The sequence below is a fragment of the Chrysochloris asiatica genome, unplaced genomic scaffold (genome assembly GCF_000296735.1).
Source record: "Chrysochloris asiatica unplaced genomic scaffold, ChrAsi1.0 scaffold00353, whole genome shotgun sequence".
NCBI classification, from domain to species: Eukaryota; Metazoa; Chordata; class Mammalia; order Afrosoricida; family Chrysochloridae; genus Chrysochloris; species Chrysochloris asiatica.
In genome coordinates, this window is record NW_006408871.1 from 1917172 (window position 1) to 1943567 (window position 26396).

General features: G+C 39.5%; 1 protein-coding gene across 1 annotated transcript in view; it reads left to right on the forward strand.

Moving 5' to 3' along the window:
* The first annotated feature begins 2761 nt into the window (after window positions 1-2761).
* HSPA4L (heat shock 70kDa protein 4-like) overlaps window positions 2762-26396 on the forward strand; it is a 74956-nt gene continuing 51321 nt past the window's right edge. The window contains exon 1 of the mRNA XM_006876099.1: window positions 2762-3092. Coding sequence (XP_006876161.1) covers window positions 2986-3092 — 107 coding nt within the window. The 5' untranslated portion in view covers window positions 2762-2985. The remainder of the gene's footprint in view (window positions 3093-26396) is intronic.

The window sequence follows — 26396 nt, forward strand, 5'->3', positions numbered from 1 at the left end:
AAAAAAGATAAATTGTAGCTACCAAAAAACAAAACAGAATCATATAATCTGGTGGGCTTTATCTTAAGAAAGTAAGGATATGAGAAAATATTAACATTATTCACATTAACAGATTAAAGGATAGGTGAGAAAATCTCAATAAATGATTAATAATTTTTAAACTTTTTCTGGTGGATTGAATTCAGGTTTACAGAGCAGATCATCAGCTTTACAGTTAACAGATCACATGGTTGCAATCTCCTCCATATACGAACAGTTAGTTAACAGTATTTATGTCTATTCTCCTTACAGCATTTCTCCCTGTGTCGCCTGTGGTCTTCATCTTTCACCCACTAACCTCTCTCTTGTATATTGCCTGCCCTGCCATCCATGTAACATGTGTCTACCCCCTAGCAGATGAATAATTTTCCCTCCCTTAAAGAGGAAGACTCTCAATGAGATGGATTGGCCAGGTGGCAAGCATGGCAACAGTAGTGAGGGTGGCCCAGGATCGGGCAGTGTTTCCGTCTGCTGTGCATAGGGTTGCTATGAATCGGTGCTGACTCGATGGCACCTAACAACAACAACATGTAACCATAGTAATTAATAATAGCATAACTACCATTTATTGACTTTTTGATGTGCTATGCTTTCATTATCTTATATAATTATAAAATCGGCTCTATAGGTATCTTTGTCCTCTTTTTAACTTCTTTTTAACTTATCAAAGGTCACATAGCTAGTAAATTAGGAGAGCCTAGAACTACAACCCGTCTGTATAACTCTCAAAATCTATCATGATTTTATACTCACTTCCAGCAATTGTAAAGTACACAAAGATAATAACTCCTTCCTTCTGACCTCGTTTCTTTTTACTTTGTTATTATAGAAACATCATTCACATACCCTGACGTTTTAAAGACAGTGATATATACATGGTCCCAAAAGAGTTTCAAATTTTTCTGAAATAAATTTAGGTCCAAAAGATTGATGGCTGAACCACAACTTAGCAGAGGTGCTTGAAGTCCTGGCTGCCAGCAGGGCTAAGGCTGAGCGAGGCCCTAGGGTTCTGAAGGGGCCATAGTACCCAGTCCTGCTCTGTTTGCGCACTGCCTCCTGGGAGACCGTGTCCTGCGTGGGCTGAGAAGCCAGGCGTTGACCTGTAAGAGACCATGTCTCTTGTGTGCTAGTGAAATGGAGGTACAGAAGAAAAGAGGTGTGATTCCCTAATTTGGTGAGAGAGAGTGGATATCATCTTGTACATTCCACTTTCTTCAGTTTTGCTCTTGAAAATGGATTTCATGTTCTTCATAGTAACAGCAGCAGGAGCGATAGCCACATTTGTGGCTGCTGCTCTTGCAGCATTGGTAGTAGTAAAAAGTCTAAGTTCTTTTAACAAACGGACATCTGGGAACAATGAGGGCAGTAAAGAATCTGGTGAAAGTCCTATGTCTACTTTCAAGACAGCAAGAAATATGGAACAGGAAACACTCAAAAAGTTGAGCAAGAAGGAACAACACACCCAAACTTCGTAAGTGTGAACTTCGTAACTTGGTTAAATTGCAGGCTGGCAACACAATATTCAAGAGGGAAGACAGCTGAGTCACACCAGGTTCCTTTTCTGCGGGACAAAGGGCAGCAGCAGCTGGGAGCCAAGGCACAGGCTTGACTGGTGTCATGGTGACAAACAAACTTAAGGTCACTTTCTTGTAAAACTGGTTTTCAGAGGTAAGGGACAATAGAAGAGTTTAGAATGATGTAAAGGAACATTTGTTGTTGTGTGCCCTCAAGTCAGTTCTGACTCATAGCGACGGTATATTGGGTTTCCAAGGAGCAGCTGGTGAGTTTGTTTAACTGCCGAACTTGTGGTTAGCAGCCCAGTGCTATCCTACAGCGCCACACCAGGATTCCTATATGAGAAGAAAATCGTCAGTGTGTCTGGTTTATTGACATTAGTTGGGCTTTTGATGTTTCAAGCCCTGGAAGGAAGTAGGAGAAGAAGAGGAGAAAGAAAAAACCCTGAAATTCATACAATCGAGTTTCATAAGAAAATGCAGCTTGTGAAGCAAAAAGGACTTCTTTCCTAGGGGATCGCCGGCGCCCCTTGGTGGCGGCCGCGCGGCACAATGGGCGCCACATCACAGAGCCGGGCGCGGCATACGGCACAGGGTCCGCGGCAGGGTGCGCGCTGCAGAACGCGCTGGCCGGCGGCACATGGGCCCCTCGGGGCGGCGAGACCGGCGGGTGTGTGCGCAGGCTGCGGGTGTGTGCACGGGCGGGCTACGAGGGGAAGAGGCAAGGTGGCGGCGCTGGGTTCGGGTTTGCGAGGCTGTGCGCCTGGCTTTGGGCAAGTCTCAACAATTCCCAGCCGCTGCAATCGGCATGCCTCTAGTTGCCACAACAACCAACAAGGGTGCTTCCAAACACGTTTGCAAACCCTCCTAGCTGGCGGCCACCTCTCGGATAACCCAGCCGCAGTGCGCCCAGCTTCCGCGCGATGGCGAGCGAGTGACTCCACTTCCCCTCCTCTTCCCTCTGCTTCTCTCCTGCTCCGCCTTCCCCTTCCTCCCACTCCCTGGCTGGCCCAGCTGCCTCCATTTTCCAGATCTTTCTCGAACCCGCGGCTCTTCGGGCAGCCGTTGCCCGAGTGCTGACGACAGCGGTCGAAACCGAGGCTAGAAGCAGTTTCGGGCCTGGAGTAAGAGGCTCGCGCTTCCCACGGTGACCGAGCGCGCAGGCGCAGACCCCAGTAACTGCCGGTTAGAGGCCGCCGAACCGCAGTGGGAGAGACTCAGGCAGCGGGACCCGGCGGAGGCTGCGGCGCAGGCGGACGCTCCCCCCTCCTGGCTCCCCGACGCCCTGCCCTAGATTTCCTGCGTAGCGATTTGGCGTCATCCCTCCTTTGCTTCTCGTAGGAGTCGCAATTCCAGCAGCAACAGACCAGGAGAGGACGCGAATCCCGCACCAGAGACTTCAGCACCAGCACCCCGTTCATCAGGCGGCGGGATGTCTGTGGTTGGCATTGACCTCGGCTTTCTCAACTGCTACATTGCTGTAGCGAGGAGCGGCGGCATAGAGACCATCGCCAATGAGTACAGCGACAGATGTACACCGTAAGCACCTCTTCTGACCCAAACCCCAACCCTAAGAAACATTTTCTCCCGACCCTGCTGTTTGTCCTGCCTGCTGCGTTTCTCTGCTGACCCCTTGGAAGCGCGCCGAGCGAGCCCTGCTATATGGCAGGTGCAGCCTCTGCAGACCGCGGGTTGCGGGCCTGGGTGGGGAGCGGACCAACTCGCCTGGCAGAGCTGCACCTCCTTCAAGGGCAAGGGACTTCACCCTAATAGTTGGCTAGTTGGCGTATCTCTTCTGTACCCAAACCACCTCCACCATCCCCGTCCCCACCCCCGCGCCACTGTCCCTGGTTTCCCAGCTTTAGGTGGCGTGGCGGGAGAAGAGTGGTTAGGGAGAGACCTCCGCATTCCCAGCCTTAGAGATCTGGGGTGGCCGCTTGTGGGGCTTGTGTCGGCTCGGATACACATCCTGAGCTGGCGGAAAGGAGAGTTCTTCATTCATTCCGCCCTTCCTCCTTTCCCCACCCCTCTGGGTCATTTCAGATCAGTGACAAGTGAAAACTTACATTTACATCAGAAGATGAGTTCATCTGGCCCCAAAAGCCATATGAGGGGCGGGAGGTGGAGTGGTTGGTGACAGTTTTACCCCAGTGTCCTTGAGTAATCAGATTGGTTGCCAGGGGCAGAGACTAATGCTACTTTTTCGTTAATAGAGCAAGAATCGGTTGGAAACTTTGGTCTTATGTATTGGTTAATTTGTAAATTAAATGAAAGTCATAGGGTTTCAAGCAAAAAAAGCGTATTGCTTGAGAATGAACTGATAGAGTCAGGGAATTATTCTGTGTTAGTATGACTGCAGAGTGGGTCTGTTAGAACACTTGATGAAAGACATGGAAGAGGTGGCATTAGATCATGGAAACATGTTCCCACATGTTCCATTGTTTTCCGTTTTAGGAAGGTGGTTGGCAGAGAATATAATTAAGACTGGGATATGAAAAACTAGCTTCTTGTTGTAGGCTCTTGTTAGCAATTTTATGAGGAAGCCAACTGTTAATGTATTGCTTTCTATGGAACGCTATTAAACATTAATTTGACCTTTCAGAATGGTGCAAATGTAAAACTTGTATTTAAATGAGGCCAATCTTAGCCAAGGTGTTTGTTAAGCTAAACCTTCAAAAGTTACTACAATTTTACAGATAATTTAAATTCTGCATTGTGAGGCTGTTGTTAAAATATAGCAAGGGGGTGTTGAGTAGATTGAAGAAATCTGTTTTTATTTTTCTTTCAAAGAGCATTTATAGCACCTTAATCCTCAAATAAGGGCATAGGTCAGGTACGCGTCATGGTAGTTGTTAGAATATGTTTCTTCCTTTTGAATCCTTTTCCTGGCTTTATGCACAATGAGACATAGAAGTTGTAATGGCAAATTATTTATGAATTCATGTCTACAAGATTGTTTTAATAACATTATAGGCCATAGTATTATATACAAGGTTATGCCAGAAAAGGACCAGCAAATCCACTCTCCTTTCAGCAGAGTAGAGGTTAATGGAAGATGTATTTGACTTCAGGTTAATAAACCTATGGAAAAAAGTGAGAGATAGGGTGGGCATTCTCCTAGTCCTTCAAAGTCCTTAAAGCTATCTCCTTAAATATGAGAAACCAGAACTGCAAAAAAGATATCTGCATTTCCAGGCTCAGAAATCTCTTTACTAGAGAATCTATGGTACTTTAAAAACCTGGCCAGACTTGTAGTTGTTAGGGGCCAAACTTGAGAATTCCTTAAAAATTAGGCCATTCACTTGAGTTTTCTGAAGTCTTTATGTTATTATTCTTGGGCACTTAGGCATATAGGCTAATTCTTTGTGACTGTGATTTGATAGGATATTTCTGAATTGTGTGTAAGAAGGTCAGTACTAATTTTTAGATTAACTGAACATATTCCAAGCTAGAAATTTCCAAAGGTGAAAGGATCATGTTATTACTTAGTTTGCATTAGCAACTCTGTCCTTCTCTGTATTGGTAATGTAGTACATAATTACTGCTATTTACCCCAGGAAACATCTTTTAGTATTACTGAAATTTACAGTGGTGGTTATGTGCCGTGGAGTTGGTTCCGGCTCATAGCGACCCTGTACAAGTTTTCCAAGGCTGTAAATCTTTATGGGGGCAGAAAGCCTCACTTTCTCCTGCAGTACAGCTGGTAGTTTTGAACTGCTGATCTTGAGGTTCACAGCCCAATTCGTAACCACTACACTACCAGAGAGCTCCTTGAACTTTATAGTAGTCCCAGGTTATTACACTGTGTGTGTATTTTTGTGGGGCTCAAATTATTGTGAGAAAACAACTTTCTGATCCCAGGATGTTTATTTATTGACATTTATTGAGCGCCTATGGAGGTTGGGGGTTCAAGCTCACCAGCCACTCCTTGGAAATCCTACACAGGGTTACTAGGTTCATTGCACGTGACATCTCATGCATAAGTTGAAAATGGAAGGAAATCAACATCATTGATAAATAGAAAAGGCAAAAGATAAACTTAAAAAAAAAATTACTACACATGTCCATTGTAGAAAATAGACACATTAAAAGATGAAAATAAGAATCATAATTCCTACATCCAGAAATGAAACTTACAGATTTTTTTTTTTTTTTTGCGTATGTTTTCAAGGGGAAGAAAGTAGATTATTTCTTTTTTTTTTTTTTTATCATTACCTTAATTCAAAGGTACTCTGGTAGCATAGTGGTTACGAGTCAGGCTGCTAACCTAAAGGTCAACAGTTTGAAACTACCAGTCATTCTGTGGGAGAAAGATGAGACTTTCTGCTCCTATAAATATTTGTTGTTGTTCTTATGTGCCGAGGAGCCGGTTCTTACTCATAGTGACCCTGCACAGGGTTTCCAAGGCTGTAAATTTTTACAGGAGCAGAAAGTCTCATCTTTCTCCCACGGAACAGCTGGTAGTTTCGAACTTGTAAATATTTACAGCCTTGGAAATCCTACACAGGGTACCTATGAGTCAGAACTGACTCCACGGCACACCACCACTATCTTAATTCAACCCATTCCCTATTGGACATTCAAGATGTGTATATTTTGTTCTTATAAATAGTACTACAGTAACTGTCTTTATAATTATACCTCTGATCCTAAATTCCTTCAACTAAATTCTTAGAAGTAGAATTATTAAGAGCACATATTTACGGTCTTGGACATGTTTGTATTAGTAAATTAAGTATAGATGTGCTGATTGGAATTTCCATTTCAGGTTTAATTACATCAAGGTGATTAGTTTCAGTCATTGGAAAAGAAAACTTTATCCAAGACTCCTAAATTCAATATCAGATTTAAGTTTGTGGTAAACTATAATGTTGCTTGTGCCAATAATAGTAGTTACTATGTGTCAAGCTTTTTGCTTACACTGTTACACTTACCACAGCAGTTCTGCAAGGTAGGTAATACTGGCTATCTTGTATATCTTTTATTCATAAGAAGCCTAAAAGTTAAGTAACTTTGCCAAGAATAAATAGTAAGTAATGAAACTGATTCTGTTTCAGGTCTCCCTGACTCAAGAATTCTGATGTCTTTCCATTGTCCATTGGCATGTACATGGATAATGTGTACATGTTAGTTTAACAGGGAGTCTTACTGTGGTGCTGTAGGATAAGCACTAGATTGCTAACCACAGAGTTGGCATTTCAAACCCACCAGTCACTTCTTTGAAACTTTATATGGGGTCACTATGAGTCAGAACCCGCTCAACAGCACTTAACAACAACATATCAAAGGGACACATTTGCCAGGGCAATTATTGTACAGGAAAGTATCTTTGCTTTGCCATCAATAAACTCATCTATTTTTACCCATTTCTAACAAATGTTAATCTTGTTGAGTGTTGTTTTAACGTGCATTAAATTAGTTTAAGAATATATTAGAATTCATTTAAAATATATACGTATATTTATACATACATACTTACATAATCTGTATATATCCATTGCTGTTGTTAAGTGCCTTCAAGTTGGTTCTGACTGATAGCGACCCTGTATAGGGTTTCCAAGGAGCAGCTAGTGAGCTTGAACCACCAACCTGCAGTTCAAACATATATATATAATATATGGAGTCCTGGTGTGATGCTATGGGCTAATGTGTCAGACTGCAAGTCATTTGAACTGCAAGGTCAGTGGTTTAAGCTCACTAGCTGCTCCTTGGAAACCCTATACAGGGTTGCTATGGGTCGGAATCGACTCGACGGCACTTAACAACAACAACAACAACAACAACAACAATTCACTTCTGACTCATAACGACCCTGTATAGGGTTTCCATGGAGCAGCAGGTGAGCTTGAACTGCCAATCTTCTGGTTCAAACAAACCAGTGCATTAACCTACAGCACCACACCCTATACAGGGTTGCTATGGATCAGAACTGACTCAGTGACACTTAACAAAAACAACAACATATATGTTAACAAAAGCACGTTAGTATAAATGAAGAAAAGCAGTGTGAAAGACTGTAAAGTACTATTAACAATGAATATTTCTTGGAAGTAAAATTATGGCTGTTGTTTTTGATAATTGCTCTTGAGTTGGTTCTGACTCATAACAACCCTGTGTAGGGTTTCTGAGGAGCAGTTGGTGAATGTGAACCACCAACCTTGCAGTTAGCAGTCCAGTGCTTTTCCTTCAGTGTCACACCAGGACTCTAAAATAGGGGATGGTGCTGCTCTTAGGTGCCATCGAGTTGGCTCTGACTCCTAGGAACCCTGTGCATAACAGAATGAAGCATTGCCCTGTCCTGTGCCATCCTCACTGTTGTTACGTGTGAGCCCATTGCTGCTACTACTTTGCCAGTCTGTCTGGTTGGGGGTCTTACTCTTTTTTGCCTATCCTCCACTTTGTCAATCATGATGGCCTTCTCCAAGGAGTGATCCCTCTTGATTACATGTCCAAAATATGAGATAAGAAGTCTCTCCATCCTCTCTTCTAAGAAACAGTCTGACTGTACTTCTTCCAATACAGATTTGTTTGTTCTTCTGTGATTCCATGGATCTCTGGATGCATACTTTTAATGTACAGATATTTCATTTTATTGTGTTTCACTTTACTGTGCCTCATAGATAATGCAGATTTTACAAATTGTAGGTTTGTGATGATGCTGCAGTGAGCAAATCTATTAGTGCTCACTTTGTGTCCCTGTCACATTTTGAATAATTTTCACAATATTTCAAAAATTTTTATAAACCTTTCACACAGACTGTAGTCTAATGTAGTCATAACTTTATGTTTGGGAAACCAAAAATTCATGTGATCCACTTTATTTCTGTTTCATTTTGTTGTGGTGGTCTGGAACTGAATCTGTAAGATCTCTGAGGTATGCATATATATATATATATATATTTTTTTTTTTTGGCGGTAGAATTTATTTTACTCAATTTTTAGAAAAGACAAATCCATCATTTTTGACATAGTCTCTTTGTTTTTCAATACATTTTGCCCATCTGTCAACAAGCTTTTGTTTTCCCTTATCAAAAAAGGCTGTACGTTAAGCTGCAAGCCTCAAATACACTCACTGTGCCTTGACTTTTCATAGAGGTGACTCTTTATCCTCGAAGGGCTTCCTTCAGGGGACCCAACAGGTGAAAGTCCAATGGAGCAAGATCAGGATTATAGAGAAGATGCTTTGACATCTCAAAACGAAGTTTTTGCAGTGTCACCAGTGTGGGCAGAGGTGTGTGGACATGCATTGTCATTCAAAATCACACCACCCTTGGAAGGCAGTCCTCTATGTTTTAATCTGAGGTTTAGGCTTCATCACTTCAGGGAGCATCTCACTGTAATGAGCACCGTTGATTGTTGAATGTTTTTCCTACTAGTGCTCCATTACTAGCCCTTGAGAATCCCAGAAAACTGTAAGCATCAGTTTTCCAGCTTGATGGTTGTGCATATATATGTTTTTAATGTTTTAAATCTTTATGAACATAATTTAGAGTAAGACACTGATTTTTAAATTAAGCTATTGTTTCAAGAGCTCTTTATTAGGTATGTTATAGGTTTTATTATTAGAATTGTCTGTGATCAGTCTTAATATTCAGTTTTCTGGTTATCTGATTTCATTGCATTGATTCTATTTCTTTACAAGTGTATGAATAATCTGAAATAGCAGAAAGCCCTGTCTGTATACTACTTTTCAGAAATGTGAAGTGTTCTCTTCAATCTATGAAAGTAGAAATTACTTACTTTGGGAAGTTAAAAGTAACCTTACTTAGTGAATGCCAAATGCCAGAGATTAACAGTAGCTAGTCCTGGTGTGGCACTTTAGGATAATGCACTGGACTGCAAGGTTAGTTTGAACTTCAAAGTCAGCTGTTCAAACCTACCAACTGCTCCTCAGAAAACCTATACAGGATCACTGTGGGTCGGAACTGTCTCAATGGCACTTAACAACAACAACATAACAGGATAAGAGAACTTTCTATGATGATGACAGCTTATGGGGTGGAAAATGTTTTTTAAATTTTCTGTCCAATAATACTCCGTAATGTATGACTTGGTTTTGTTTATATGCTTTATTTAAGCTTATATTTACTTTGATTTAAAATATTTTAAATCCTGAATAATTACAAAAAATAAGAAGTAATTCCCCTCTTTTTTTCCCCATTAACCCATTGAACCCACTGCCATCAAACTTATTCCAACTCCTTAGTTGCCCTATGTAGGGTTTCTGAGACTGTAAATCTTTACAGGAGCAGAAAGCCTCCTCTTTCTTTTAATGAGTGACTGGTGGATTCGAACTGCTTATCTTTTGTTTAGCAACCCAACACATAACCCACTATGCCACCAGGGCTTCTTTGCCCCTTCTCAACTACCTCCTAAAGTTTAGTGTCTACATTTCTAGTCTTATATAATGTATATATACAATTGGGATGTTTCACTTTGTTTCTTAACAAAATTTTAATTAATGTTGTTAAGTGCCTGTCTTTTTAACTTCAAAATGTACATATTGTAAACATCTCAAATTTGTACCGTCTGTAACTTTCATTGGAGTCCTGGTGTGGCACTGTAGGGTAAGTACTCAACTTCAAAATCAGTTTGATCTACAAGGTCGGTGGTTCAAACTCACCAGTCTCTCCTCGGAAACTGTATACAGGGTCACTATGAGTTGGAACTGACTCAAGAGCACTTAACAACAACAACAAACTACGAACTGGCATTTCAAATAAAAAAGAATGAGGTAAATTAAAGACATGTTGTTGTTGTTAAGTACCATCGAGTTAGTTCTATCTCATAGCAACCCTCTGTAGGGATTTTTAAGGCTGTAGATCTTTGTGGGAACAGAAAGCCTCATCTTTTTCTTGTAGAGTCGCTGATGGGCTTGAACTGCTGACCTTGTGGTTTGCAGTCCAGTTCTTATCTTACTAGTTTAGTCAAAACAACCCTATTATTTGTTATTTACAAATAAATCATTTGCTTTTTGCTTTTTTTTATCAAATTATGCTAAAGATACTGAGATGAAGAGAAGGCAGATGACTAACATTTTGAGATGGCCAGAGCTGCTATTGGTAGGTGCTGTCAAGTTGGTTCCAATGCAAAGTGACCTTATGTCTAATAGTGCTGTGTCATCCTCATTATGGTTGTAATGTTTGAACCCATTGTTGCAACCACTATGTCAATATATCTCTTTGAGGGTCTTCCACGTTTTTTCTTTTCCAAGTATGATGTCCTTCCCTGTCTGATTCCCCCTGATAACATGTTCAAAGTATATGAGATCCTTTCTTCTAAGGATCATTCTGGCTGTACTTCTTCCATCATAAATGTATTTGTTCTGGTTGTCCATGGTATATTTAATATTCTTCACCAATACCATAATCCAGATGCATCAATTCTTTTTCAGTCTTCCCTGTTCATTTTTCACAGACTTATGAGGCTATGGAAAATGCCATGACTTAAGTCAAGCTCACTTTAGTTCTCAAAGTCTCATTTTTGCTTTTATTAAGTAGTTAAAAGAGATCTTTTGTAGCAAATTTGCTCTTTCTTATTGTTGTTAAGAGCCATCAAGTCAGTTCCAATTCATAGCAACCCTGTATAGAGTTTCTGAGGGGTAGCTAGTGGATTTGAACTGCCGACTTACAGTTCAGTCCAGTGCTTATTCTACAAGACTCCGTATTTGCCCATTATAGTACTTTAACTTCTTGACTGCTACTTTGCCATGGGCATTCATTATAGATCCAAGTAAAATAAAATCCTTGATAATTTCATGATTTTCTCTGCTTATCATGTTGCTTATTGCTTTAGTTGTGACAATTTTTATCGTCTTTAGGGTAGAGGTGTAATCTTTGATCTTCATCAGTATATGCCTCAAATTTTCTTTGTTTTCTGTGAGACTATTTCATCTGCATATCACAGATTTTTAATGAGTCTTCGCTAATCCTGATGTCACATTCTTCTTCATATAGTTCAGCTTCTCCTATTATTTGCTCAGTATACTATACAGAATGAATAAACATAGTGAAAGGATACAACCTTGATGCACACCTTTCCCAATTTTAAACTGCTCTATATACCCTTGATCTATTTGAAGGACTGCATCTTGGTCTATGTACAGGTTCCCCATGAGCACAGTTGGCTGTGTGCCGTGGAGTCAGTTCTGACTCAAAGCGACCCCGTACAGGGTTTCTGAGACTGTAAATCTTTACCGGAGCAGAATGCCTCACCTTTCTCCCGCGGAACAGCTGGTAGTTTCGAACTGCTGACATTGCGATTCGTAGCCTGATTCATAACCACTAGTATTCTGAAATACCCATTCTTTACAGTATTTTACATAGCTTGTCTTTATCCACATAGCCAAAAGCCTTTGCCTAGTTAATACAGTGCAAGTAAACATCTTTTTGGTATTCTTTGCTTTCAGTCAAGATCTCTGTGATATCCTAGTGATATCCTTTGTTCCATGTCCTTCTCACTTAATGTAGCTTGAATTTCTATCATTTCCCTATTAATGTATTGTTGTCACCCCCTCCTCCCCTTTTTTTTACTTACATGTAATATTAATGATATTGTTCAATAATTTCTGCTTTCTGTTGAGTCACCTTTCTTTAGAGTGGACACAAATATGGTTATCTTCCAGTCAGTTGACCAGGTAGTTGTTTTCCAATATTTTGCCAAAACAAATGAGCACTTTCATCATTTACAAAGATGTACGTAAAAGAAGCATGCGGAGCGGCTTATGACCTCCTCCAGCTTCACAAGTAGGGAGGAAGAGAATCACCATTGGCATCCAATTTCTTTGATACTGAGATGGGGTACCTCCTTACCAAATCTAAGATACTCTCTGTTTGTCTGATGGTTTGATCATTCATTGCAATGGTCTCACAGACCTTCGACCATTCTCTCTATTATGAGGTTTATTAGAGAAGGTAACCAATTACTTTAGGAATCAGAAATGTTCAGGACACAGTTCTTTGGTCAGGGTAACCTATTCTCAATCATGCCCCCATGTACGCCTCTCTGGTCCTTGCCCTATGGGCCTGGTCTCCGTCCTGGTTGGGAAGTGTTAACAAAACTTTTAGAGCTGCTGATAAATGCCCAAAGGGCACCCTTATAAGTTTCAGTCTGAAGGCACTCAGTTCTAGTTCCCCAGAGTAAGTGCCTGGGGGTAACCCACTCCACAAGGCCGTCTCCTGTCCAAAGTGACTCAGCTTTACTCGTAGGCCGGAAGCCCACAACACAGTCTTGTGCTCTGGATCTTGAGTCTGCTGCTGCTCTTCTCTGGTGTTATACTTTCTGTCCCTGGATCAAGGAGGTTCAATGCGAAGGGATCTCAAGATCCAAAGAACACACTCCATTCCTGGTTCTTCATTATTGATAGTAGTGATAGATCCCCCCTTCTGCTACTGAAGTGTCTCCTTTTAAAAACGTTGGAAGGCAAAATTGACCAATCTCCTTGTTATGGTTCCAAGTTTTTAACAATCCTGTGATCCTTTTAGCATCTTCTCCCACCTTACCCAGACCCATCCGGAAAAAAAAAAAAAAAGAAATACACCCAGTCTGTATGGTCTCACCCAGATGTTTGGTGGAAATTGCAAAGAATATGATAGAAGAACCATATTAATTCACTTGCTTTGCAATACACTTATTGAAACATCTCAATTGCTTTTCTGTCAATTCCTGGAGCCTTGGTTTTTGCCAGTACCTTCATTGTAGCTTGGACGTCTTCCTTCAGACCATTCTTTGTTGATCATTTGCAACTTCCTAAGGTGTGGAGCTGCAGACTAATGTGCTAGACTGCAAAGTTGATTTGAATTGCAAGGACGGTGGTTCAAGCTCACTAGCCACTCCTCAGAAACTCTATAAAGGATTGCTATGAGTCAGAGCTGACTCTATAGAACTTAACAACAACAAGGTAGCTGAACCCTGACCAATTCTTTTTAGTACAGTTATTCTGTATTTCTTTCATCTTTTTGATGGTTCCTAGATCCTTCAATATTTTGCCCATTGCCATATTTTGTTGTTGTTAATTGCCATTGAGTCAGTTTCAACTCATAATGACCCTGACAGGGTTTCTGAGGTAGAGCTACTGGATTTGAACTGCCAAACTTATGGTTTGCAGTCCAGTGCTGATCCTACAGCGCCACACAGGAGTCCTTCAATATTGCATCTCAAGGCTTGAAGTTTCTCTTTAGTTCTTTCTGCTTGACAAATGCTGGGTATGTTTTTCCCTTTTGATTTTCTAATTCCAGGTCTTTGCATATTTCATTAATGGCCAGAAGTACATTTGTTGTGTTTTTTTCAGTCTTTCAGTACTTTTCTTGTTGTTGTTGTGTCATCGAGTCGGTTCCAACTCATAGCAACCCGGTATAGGGTTTCCAAGGAGCGGCTGGTGAGCTTGAACTGCTGACCTTGCAGTGGTTCAAGCTGACCTTGCAGTTCAAACCAACCTTGAAGTCCAGTACATTAATTTGCAGTACCACAATTTGCACTATCAGGGCTCCTATAGAGAGGTGCAAATATTGATCTCTTTCTGTTTTGAGGAAAAAGAGTGAAGAATATCAAAGACATGTGGAAACAATTAGTCCATAGATTAATGGACCACATAACTATCAGTTTCCCTGATCCTGAGACCAGAAGAACTACGTGATGCCTGCCTACCACTACCAACTACTCTGAAAGGATCATATTAGAAGGTCCTTGATAGAATGGGGGAAATGTGGAGCAAAACTCAAAATCATTTAAAAAAAATAATAAAAAAGACTGGGCTTACTTGCCAGGTAGACTGGTGGAACCCCAGTGGTCCTTGGTCACCATTCATGTCTAGAAATTAACTCAACCACAAAGCTCAATTTTCAGCCAAACAATAGACAGGTCTATAAGGAGAACAACAACAACAGTGAGGTGTGTATACCTTAAGGTACTCAACCATTTGAGAAATACTGAGTGTGTTCTTCCCTTTTGGTTTTCTAACTCCAGGTCTTGGCACATTTTATTGTAACACTTGACTTTGTCTTCTCCAGCTGCCCTTTGAAATTTTCTGTTCAAGTCTTGTACCTCCTCACTTCTTTCATTTGCTTTAGCGTCTCTACGCTGGAGAGGAAGCTTCAGAGTCTCTTCTAACATGTGCGTTGGTCTTTTTCTTCTTTCTTGTCTTCTCAATGACCTTTTGCTTTCTTCCTGTATGATGTGTTCTTGATGTCAGTCCACAATTTTTCTGGTCTTTGGTCATTAGTTTCTAATGTATTATCTGTTCTTGAGATGCTATCTCAATTCAAGTGGGATATATTCAAGGTCATTTTTTGGGTATCGTGGAATTGTTTTAATTCTCCTCAGCTTCAATCTGAACTTCCATATGAGCAATTGGTGGTTTCTTCTAGAGTTGGCCCCTGGCCTTCTTTTGGATGATAATATTGAGCTTTTCCACCATCACTTCCCACATATATACTCAATTTGATTCCTGTGTATTCCATCTGATGAGGTCCAAGTGTATGTTGTTGTTATTGTTAGGTATTGTCAAGTAGGTTCCAACCCATAGCAACCCTATGTTCAACAAAACAAAATGCAGCTGAGTCCTGTGCTGTTCTCACAATTACTGCCACTGTCAAGCCCATTGTTGCTTGTGCTAATCCATCCCATTGGGATTATCTTCTTTTTCACTGTCCCTCCACTTTACCAAACATGATATCCTTCTCTAGGGACTGATCCCTCCTGATAATTTGTCCAAAGTAGGAGAGACAAAGATGGCCATCTTGACTTCTAAAGGACATTCTGGTTGTACTTCTTCCAATACAGATTTGTTTGTACTTCTGGCAGCCCATGGCACCTTTAGTATTTCTCCAATACTATAACTCAAATGCATCAATTCATCTATAGTCTTCCTTATTTATTGTCCAACTTTCACATGTATATGAGGTTATTGAAAATACATGGCTTGGGTCAGGCACACTTTAGTCCTCAAACTGACATCTTTGCTCTTGAGCACTTTAAGGGAGTCCTGGTGTGGCACTGTGGACTAGTGCAGTGGACTACAAAGTCGGTTTGAGCCACAAGGTTGGCGGTTCCAGCTCACCAGTCTCTCCTTGGAAACCCTATACAGGGTTACGATTGGTTAGAACTGACTCGAAGGCAGTCTACAACAACAAAGTGCAGCAGATTTTCCAAATGTAGTATATTGTTTGATTTCTTGACTGGTGCTTCCACAATTGTTGATTGTGGATCCAAGCAAAATGAAGTCTTTAACAACTTCAGTCTTTTCTCCAGTTATCATGATGTTATTTATTGCTCCAGTGGTGAGGATTTTCGTTTTCTTTACACTGAGGTGCAACCTATACCAAAGATTATGGTCTTTGAATCTTCATCAGTATTTTAAGTCATCTTTGCTTTCAACAAGCAAGGTTGTATCATCTGCATATCACAGGTTGTTAATGAACCTTCATCCAATGTGATGAAGCCATGTTCTTCTTCATATAATCCAGCTTCTTGGATTATTTGCTCAGCATACAGATTCAGTAAGTATGGTGAAAGAATACAACCCTGGTGCACCCCGCTCCTGATTTTAAACCATTCAGGGTCCCCTTGTTCTGTTCAAACAATTGCCTCTTGGTCTACATACAGGTTCAGGATAAGCATGATTAAGTGTTCAAGAGTACTCATTCTCTGCAGTGTTGTCCATTGTTTGTTATGATCTACATAGACGAAAGCCTTTGCATAGGCAATGAAGTGGTATTAACTGGTCTTCCTTGTAGGCATATGGATATTATCCTATCACAGATAACATTATGCTTCAAGATAGATCTTGAAATGTTCTTTTTGATGATGAATGTGACACCATTCTTCTTCAATTTGTTATTTGTGGCTTGAAAAACCATGAGATGGTCAGTTTCAAAAATGCCAATACCAGTCCATTTCATCTTCTTAATGTCTAGGGTATTGATGTTTCTGCATCCCATTCATTTTTGACAACTTCCAATTTTCCTGGATTCATACTTAGTACATTCAATACTCTGATTATTAATGGATGTTTGCAGCTCTTCTCATTTTGAGTTGTGCCTCACCAGCAAATGAAGGTCCCAAAGGCTTTACACCATTCACATAGTCACCATCTACTCTACTTTGAGGAGTTAGCTCTTTCCCAGTCATATTTTGAGTGCCTTCCAACCTGAGTGGCTAATCTTCCAGTACTATATCTGACAGTATTCTGGTGCTATTTATCATGTTCCAAGATTCAGTATTCTGGTGCTATCTGACAGTGTTTCATTGCTATTCATAAGGTATTCACTGACTAAGCATTCTTAAGTAGTCCATCTCTCCTTCTTCCGATTTTGTATTAGTCTGGAAGCTCAGCTGAAATCTATTTACCATGGGTAAAGCTGCTGGTATTTTAAAATGCTGTGACTTAGCTTCCAACATCACAGCAACTTGCAAGCCACCACAGTGAGACAGACTGACAGACTAGTGGTAGGTCCTGGTGAATAGTTGCCTTTGTTGTTGTTAAAAGCCAACAATTGAGCTCTGACTCACAGCGATCTTGTATAGGGTTTACAAGGAGCAGCTGGTAGGTTTGAACCATCAACCTTGCAGTTGAAACTGACCTTATAGTCTAGTGCATTATCCTACCTGTGCCACAGCAGAACTCCATAGGTGCCTTTGTATTGTTTTAAAACATTGTTTGCAATAAATAAGTACTTGATCTTGCTAAATTCTATAATGTGATCTCCACCATCATTTCTATCACAAGGCCATATTTCCCAACTACTGATCCTTCCTCTTGGTTTTTAACTTTCACATTCAAATCACCAGTAATTATCAATACACCTTCATTGCATATTAGGTCAATTTCAGACTGAAGATGTTGATAGAATTCTTCAATGTCATCATCATTGGCTTTAGGAATTGATGTGTAAATTTGAATACTAGGATATTAACTGATCTTTCTTTTTTCTTAACTTTTTATTGTGAATTGAGTGAAGGTAAACAGACAGGATCATCAGCCTTACTTTCAATGAGTCACACGTTTTGTTTCATCTTAATGATTACACTTTCCTTGATGTTATTTACTGTTCCAGTGGTAAAGATTATTGTTTTCTTTACATTAAAGTGCAATCCATACAGAAGGCTGTGGTCTTTGATCTTAACTCAGCAGTAAATATTTTAAGTCTTCACTTTCTCGAGCAAGAGGATATCATCTGCATATCTCAGGTTGTTAATGAGTCTTCCTCCTATCTTATCACATTCTTCTTCATATAATCCAGCTTCTCAAATTATTTGCTCAGCATATAAATTGAATAAGTATGGTGAAAGAATACAACGCAGCCACAACCTTTCCTGGTTTTAAACCGTTCAGTGTTCCCTTGTTTTGTTTGAACAACTGCCTCCTGGTCTATGTACAGGTTCCTCACGAGCACAATTAAGTGTTCTATAATGCTTATCCTCTGCAGTGTTGTCCATAACTTGTCATGATCCACATGATTGAAAGCCTTTAAGTAGCTAATCCTTTAAGTAGCTAATAAAGCACAAGTAAGCATCTTTCTGGTATTCTCTGCTTTTAGGCAAGATCCATCTGACATTCGCAATGATATCTCTAGTTCTACGACCTTGTCTGAATCCAGCTTAAATCTCTGACTGTTCCCTGTCAATGGATTGATACAGCCATTTTTAAATTATCTTTAGCAAAATTTATTTGCATACTATATTAATGATATTGTCCAAAGATTTCTGCATTCCGCTGGGTCACTTCTCTTTGGAATGCACACAGATATGGATCTCTTCCAGTCAGTTGGCCAGGTAGCTATCTTCCAAATTTTTTGGCATAGATGAGTGAGTGCCTCCAATGCTGCATCAGTTGGTTGAAAATTTTCTATTTGTATTCCATTTATTCGCGGTGCCTTGTTCTCTGCCAATGCCTCAGACTTGCCAATGCACCTTGGACTTCTTCTTTCAGTATCATTGGCTCTTGGTCATATGCTACCTCTTGAAATGGTTGAATATTGACCATTTCTTTTTGGTACAGTGACTCTGCATATTCCTTCCATCATCATTATTTCAATATTTTGCTCATTATTGGTGATGTTATTAAGTGCTGTTGAGCTGGTTGCAACCCATAGTGACCCTGTATGGGGTTTCCAAAGAGTGACTGGTGAACTTGAACTGCCAGACCTTGTGTTAAACCAAATGCAGTCCAGCCCAGTGCATTAACTCACAATGCCACACCAGGACTCCAGAAAGCTAAGTCACAAGTATTTTAAATACCAGCAGGGCCACCCACAATGGACAGTTTTTAGCTGAGCTTTCTGACTAAGGCTTCTGGTAGCATAATGGTTACAAGTCGGGCTGCTAACCACAAGGTCAGCATTTCAAAAGGACCAGCTGTTACTCAGGAGAAAGATGAGACTTTCTGCTGCTGTAAAGATTTACAGCCTTAGAAACTGTATGCAAGGTAGTTATGAGTTGGAAGACCCCCTGGCATACCACCATTATTTTGCCCATAGAATCTTTCAATATTGCAAGTTGAGGCTTGAATTGTTTGTTCAGTTCCCTCAGCTTGAGAAATGCTGTGCATGTTCTTCCCTTTCGTTTTCCTAATTCCAAGTCTTTTCACGTTTCATTGTAATACTTGACTTTGTCGTCTTGAGCTGCGCTTTGAAATTTTCTATTCAGCTCTTTTACCTACTCATTTCTTCTGTTTCCAACCCTACACTGGAATGCAAGTTTCAGAGTCTCTTTTGACATCCACTTTTGTCTTTTCCTTGTTACTTGTCTTTTTAGTGACCTTTTGTTTACTTCCTGTATGCTGATCTTAATGTCATCCCACAACACATCAGTTCTTCTGTCTAATTCATCAAGTTTGTTCTTGAAATGATCTCTGAATTCAAGTGGGATATGTTCAGTTCTTCTGTCTAATTCATCAAGTTTGTTCTTGAAATGATCTCTGAATTCAAGTGGGATATGTTCAAGGTGATATTTTGGCTCTGATGTACTTGTTTTAATTTTCTTCAGCTTCAGCCTGAATTTGTATATGAGCAATTGGTGGTCTGTTCCACAGCCTTCTCTGGCCTTTTGTCTTCCTGATGATGTGGAGCTTTTCCACCATCTCTTTCCAGATATGCAGTCAATTTGATTTTTGTGTATTCCATCTTGTGAGGTCCATGTGTATTGTCATCTTTTATGTTATTTTAAAAAGGTATTTGCAATGAAGTCATTGAACTTGCAAAATCCTGTTATGAGTTCACCAGCATTGTTTCTATCGCAAAGGCCTTATTTTCCATCTACTGCTCCATCCTCTTTGTTTCAATCTTTATATTCCATTTGCCAGTAATCATCGATACATCTTGATTGCATGTTTGAACAATTTCAGATTGAAGAAGTTGGTATAGAGTTCTCCAATTTTATTCATCACTAGTTTTAGTGGTTTGTGCATAATTTTGAGTAATAGTTGTATTAGCTAGTTTTCCTTGTAATAAGTCTATGAATATTATCCTATCACAGACAGTGGTATACTTCAAGACAGATCTTGATATACTCTTTTTGATGATGAATGCAATGCCATTCAATGCCTCGTCACTTTGTCATTCCTGGTATAGTAAACCGTGTCATTGTCACACTCAAAATGGCCAATACCAGTCCATTTCAGCTCACTGATGTCTAGGGCATCTATAAATCTTTATGCATTCTATTTCATTTTTGACAGCTTCCAATTTTACTATAATCATACATTTCACATTTCAATTATTAATGTATATTTACAACTTTTTCTCTCCTAATTTTGATTTATGCCCCATCAGTAAATGAGGGTCCTGAAAGCTTTACTCCATTCATGTTATTATGGTCAGCTCTACTTTGAGTAGGCAGCTCCTCCTCAGTCATATTTTGAGTTCCATCCAGCCTGAGGGGCTCACCTTTTGACATTATATCCATCAGTGTTCTCGACAGTACTATACAGTATTATAGCTGTCCATGTTCTGCTGCTACTCAGAAGATTCCAGGGGCTAAACATTGAGAAGTTGTCCACCTCTCCTTCATCCTAGTCTATGTGAGTCTAGTAGCTCCACTGAAACCTCTCCACCTTTGGTAACCCTGCTGATATTTAGAATACCAGTAGCATTGCTTCCAGCCTCATAGCAATAGGTAAGCCACCACAGTGGGACTAACTAACAGATGAGTGATGGAACGATTGCCATTATTTTCTGATGAACTTTAGATAACTAAATATCTTGTCTTTAAGACAGATTGTACAAGAATAAAATTAATTTTTTAAATGAGTGTCAAGAAGCATTCAGCGTCCTGGTGTTATGCTGTGGGTTAATGCGCTGGACTGCAAGAGTAATTTGAACCGCACGTTTGGTGGTTCAAGATCACCAGCCAATCCTCAGAAACCCTGTACTCAGTTGTGAGTCAGAACTGACTTGATGGCACTTAACAACAACAAGAAACATTCTGTTACCTAAAACAGTGAGAAACTAATTATTTATTTATTTGACTTTAAAGCTTTTAAAGATTCTTATTAATTTAGATTAATCTTTCAGTTTCAAGTAAACAAAAACCTTAATTATATCAAGCAAGAATTTTCAACAAACTTTCTACTATTCCCTGCCTTTGTTATAATAAATTCACTTGATCAATTTTTTATAATATTAAAACTGTTTAACCCACAAGTACTTATCTTTCTTTAAATAAATGGAGTGTCTACAAGTCAGATTATACCTAGTTTAAAACTCTGAAACGTCCATATAATTCATGAGTGTTTTTGTGTACAGAAAAAAAGGGGATTATAATCTACTACAATGAAACAAGATGCAATTGGTTGTGTGCAAAACTGATGTTCTACTATGTAAACTATCACTCAAGTCACAATAAAAGCTTTAAAAAATATTCCATATAGTGAAAGAATCTTTTTAAATGCCTACCCCTAGTCAGTATTTTGAAGACACTGCTAAATTGGCCATTGATCTATTTTAAAGCTTTAGTTTTTTATACATTTAATAAGAAGAAATGAGATATTTTAACTTTCTTAGGGAAAACATAGATATTGAAATTAGCAAAGCAAGAAGTCAAAACAATTTCACTAGATTACTTTCTTGGTCTATCTTTAACCATAGTCTCCTAGGAGAAAAACATAAAACTAAACTAACAAAGCAAGAAGTTAAAACAACAGCAATACCAACATTTATACAGAGTTAACTCCCAAACAGAGCAAAGAAACTGTTCCCAGGGCAAACAACTCATGCTCCAGTCTAGCCAGTAAAGGACTATAGTAGTACCCAATGTAAACCAGACAAAACAATATTTTTATAACAAATCAAGAAGTCCAGCTATTAGCAATACTAACACACAGATTTAACACCTTAACTCAGCAAGGGACAAATAACTCATACTCCCATCTTGTTAGAAAAGGATGTTGGAATTTGTTCGTATCCAACCAATAAAGGACTTAGGAACAACCTGCACTTTGCTATCCAACTCATACTTCTGTCTAGCCAGTAAAGGATTTAGGAACAACATCCTCTTTCCTCTCCCATTCAGCCAGTAAAGCACTACAGGGAGGTTGTTGTGTGCCGTGGAGTCAGTTCCGACTCATAGCGACCCTATACAGGGTTTCCAAGGCTGTAAATCTTTACAGGAGCAGAAAGCCTCATCTTTCTCCCGCAGAACAGCTGGTAGTTTTGAACTGCTGACCTTGTGGTTCACAGCCCAATTTGTAATCACTATACTACCAGAGTGCCTTTGTAAAAGAGATAGAAAAGCTTTCTTTTAAGAAAGCAAGAAGGCAAACCAATAGCAATATAGACAGTTAACACATATAACTCATTCATATACCAGATGCCTTCAGGCCCATATGGGAGTTTTCCCATTAAAACCATGGTGAACCCTACTCACCAGACAAACAATTTATGCCAATAAAGGCTTATGTTCAGCCAGTAAAGGGCTTAGGAGCTTATTCCTGTCTAGCCAGTAAAGGACTTAAGAACAATCCCACCCTACCCCAGTCCAGCAAAGTCTGTTTAATGAAACAACAAGAGGTAAATAAGAGATCCAAAAATGGCTTTTCAAAATATGTTGCCCAGGTAGAAGTTTCCCAGGGCTCACAAAGATAGCAGTGAGCCTCAAGGATGACACACATTCACAGAAAATCTCCCACCAGTCCCCATAGACAGACACAAATCTCACAGAATTAGCAATGAATAGGAAAAAAAGTTACCCAGCAAAAAGCCAATGTGTGGTTTTAGCCCCACCGCCACTCTACCCCTCACCCCCAGGAAACAAAAAAAGTAAAGGACAGGCTGCAATCCCATAGTAATTTACCAGTTTCAACAAAATCTAATACTAACACAGAGTCTCTAGCTTCCTGATATCAAAGGACCTTTCGGCAGAAACCCTGGTACAGAGTTCTCCACTCCCTGGGGCTCAAAACCCTTTCAGTGGAGAATCTGATCCCAACAGCATGGGGCAGCTGTCCACAAGATTTGGGGGTAGACTGGTCCAGGGAAATAGCATTCCAATCCGAGTCTCCACAACTCTCTACAGTCAAAAAGACCTGGATTGAGGCTGCCCTATTCCCAATTCAACACAGTAAAGAAAAGGAAAGAGAAAGAGGGAAAAATAGTTTTCTCCAGTGGACACAAAAACAGACCAGAAATGTAAGGGGGAACAAATTTCCTTGCTGGACAGAGGGAAGTATACAAGAACTCTGTCCCAGCAGCTTTGCCTGTGTATCAGACTCAGGTAAATCAAGGGGTCATCACCTTACATTGCCAGCTTGGTTCTGAGTCAAATTGTTCATTGCTAAGCAACTAATTTTAACCACTGTTGTCAAGAGCAATATTTTCCACCTTGGCACTATTGACATTTTTTAAAATTCTTTGTTAGGTGGAGAGGATGTCCTGTACATTGTAGGATTTTAGACGTATCCCTGGCCTTTTACTCACTAAATGCCAGTAGCACCTTCCTTTCCCAGTTGTAACAACCAAAATCACCACAGTGGAAAATGACTACCATAGCATATTGCTTCCATAGTGTTCTGTGGAACAAAAATCCTTAGTGGTGCTCCAGAAAAAATGACCTCTGTTTTCCAAGTTCTAATAAGTTTTGGGAACATAGTCTTTTCTTGGAGAATTTCAATGCTTATAAACAAATGAAGAAATCTGGGAATTTCTGCATTAACAAAGCAGCTTATTATTTTCAAACTTAATAACTTGGGAAATTACTGTAGAATGGGATGGAGGAGGAATAATTTCAAAAGAACTGTTGCTGTTTGCGTTCTACCTAGCTTTCTTTTTTTTAAAAAGAATTTTCTAGGTGTGGCACTGTAGCTTAAGCACTGAACTGTTAACCAAAAGGTGAATAGTTCAAACCCACCAATGACATCTCAGAAACCATATATAGTTACCATGAGTTGGAACTAACGCAACAGCATTTAACAAGAACAGACATATATAATTTAGTAACAACATCAAGTTTCCAACTTTTCACTATAAAGAATGGATAAAACAGTTTTGCATATAAAAAGGAGTAACAAAAAGTTTCAAAATTCTTAGTAAACATAATCATTTATAAATTAACAGAAATCAAAGATGTTGTGTATGGCCAAACCACCTTGAACATGACCAATCTCATCTGATCTCACAAGTTAAGTAGAGTCAGGCCTTGTTAGTACTTCAGTGTGAGAAATCACAGATTTTATTATACATTATTTCAAAAGCTGATCAGGTGGAGAATTCATTCAAGGTTAGTAAGTATTGATATATAATGTTAATGATCATTTAATTAATATTGCCTAGATCAGGGCTTTACAGACTACTTCCTGCCTACCTCTTGTATTTGTGAATAAGATTTTGTCAGAAAACAGCCTGCTAATTAACTAATTTCTATTATAATGACTATGGTTACTGTATTATTATTCAGTAGTTGTGATAGAGACTGTATGCCTGGCAAAACCTTAAATATCTACTGTCTGGCCTTTTATAAAGAAACAGTATACTTAGCACTGACCTAGAAAATTCTTTAGGATACAGATCATCTAATATAAATATTAAGTGCATTGCTAACATTACACAGTTTAACTTTAAACAGTATTAGAGGGGTTTGCATGCTGTTACGATGCTGAATAGGTTTTATCAGAGCTTCAGACTAAGAGACTAGGAAGAAAGTCCTGACTATTTACTTCTGAAAACCAGCCAATGAAAATGGGTCAAAACTGCCCATCCCTGTTGTATGTGGGATGTCAAGAGTTTGAGGCCAACTTGACTTAAGTTAACAACAACAGACTAATCCAGAATTCAGGTTTTCATTCAGAGAACATCTAACCATTCTAAAGCATACACATAATTTTTTTATGTGTGAGATATATAGTCCTTAGCAGGTGTTACTTTATTTCTTCTTAGTTCTCTTTATAAGAAAGGGCATGAGGACAGTGTCTCTTAAATATCCTTGGCAGATATTTTTTATATACTGATATATTCTAGAATCTTTTTGAAAGAAGATTTAAGGAAGAAGTTTGTAGACCATTAGCTTTCTGAGGTGCATTTTCTACATAATTAAAACTTAATATTTCTAAGCCCAGGCTTTTTTTTTTTTTAACTTTTCTTGTGAATTGAGTGATAGTTTACATGGGAGAACATCATTTTTGCACTCATCTTACAGTGTTTTATTTCATTACAATGATTACATTCCCCTCCATTCATCATTTAACAGTATTTACTTCTATTCCCCCTGGTTGATGATGCACGTAGGGGATTGCAACCATGGCAATGAAATGATATACGATAAGATGAATGTAAAACTAATGTTCTCCCATGTAAACTGTCACATAATTCACAATAAAACATCAACAACAACAAAATGTAGACCAAGGTGGTCGCCAGCAAGCTTACATGCCTGTTCATGTGTTCCCTTTGAGTTGGATGGGGGTTTTTCCTGAAGGGACTTGATTACTTGCTTTGATGGCTTCTCCGGCGAACAGCTTGATTGTTCTTGTAATAGCCAAACAGACTGCCATTTTTGTTTTTTATTTTGTTTTTCACTGCTGCTCTATCAGGAGGTAACTTCTGTTTCTTTAGCTGCTCTGGGCTGGTCTGAATGTCCTTTCAAGTGGGAATGTCCCAACTCAGAAGGTTCTGGATGGAGCTCAGGATTCCGTCTAAGGTCCTATATACTACAAGGGCTCTGCAAGAAGCCTATTGCACTGGGCAAGTTCTAGAATCCCCTTTAGGCATTGCAGTCAGTTATGGGATGAAATTAATTATAGGTTGAAGACGGGCCTACAAGCTTTCTGTAATCATATTTCCCAATATTCCTTTCTATCCCACTCAAGTATATATTATAGTAGTTGGCAAGGGAAACCAATATTCATAAGACAGTCAAGTATCTTAACAATATTTTCCCTCTTTTACCCATTCAGACTATGACTCAATCCCTGAATCACAGAGTCCTGTTGTTCCAAGGTTTAGCATATGTCACTGTTTACCTGTGTCCCATTTAGCCCATGCAAACCTACCTAAGTGATCCCTTATTGACCTTGTTCTTCCATCTCTTTCCCTCATCTAGTGTATTGCCCTCCAGTTTTTTCTTGTGTATTGCCCTCCCCAACACTGTAACTATACTGTGTCTATCCCCTAACCTGTGCTCTACCGTCCCCTCCCTCCTATCCCTAGTAACCAACAAAGAATGTGTTTTTGTTTTGTTTTTTTCTTTTAATGTGGATATTCTAAGTAAAGGATAAATCTGCTTTTAACCTCCGAAACTAGGATAATGGAAACTATTTTTCTCTGTGAAGTGATGTATATGTGAAGCATATTTCAAAGAGTTTATCACAAATCTGTGTTGGGAGAAGTACAGCCAGAATGCTCATTAGAAGCCAGGATG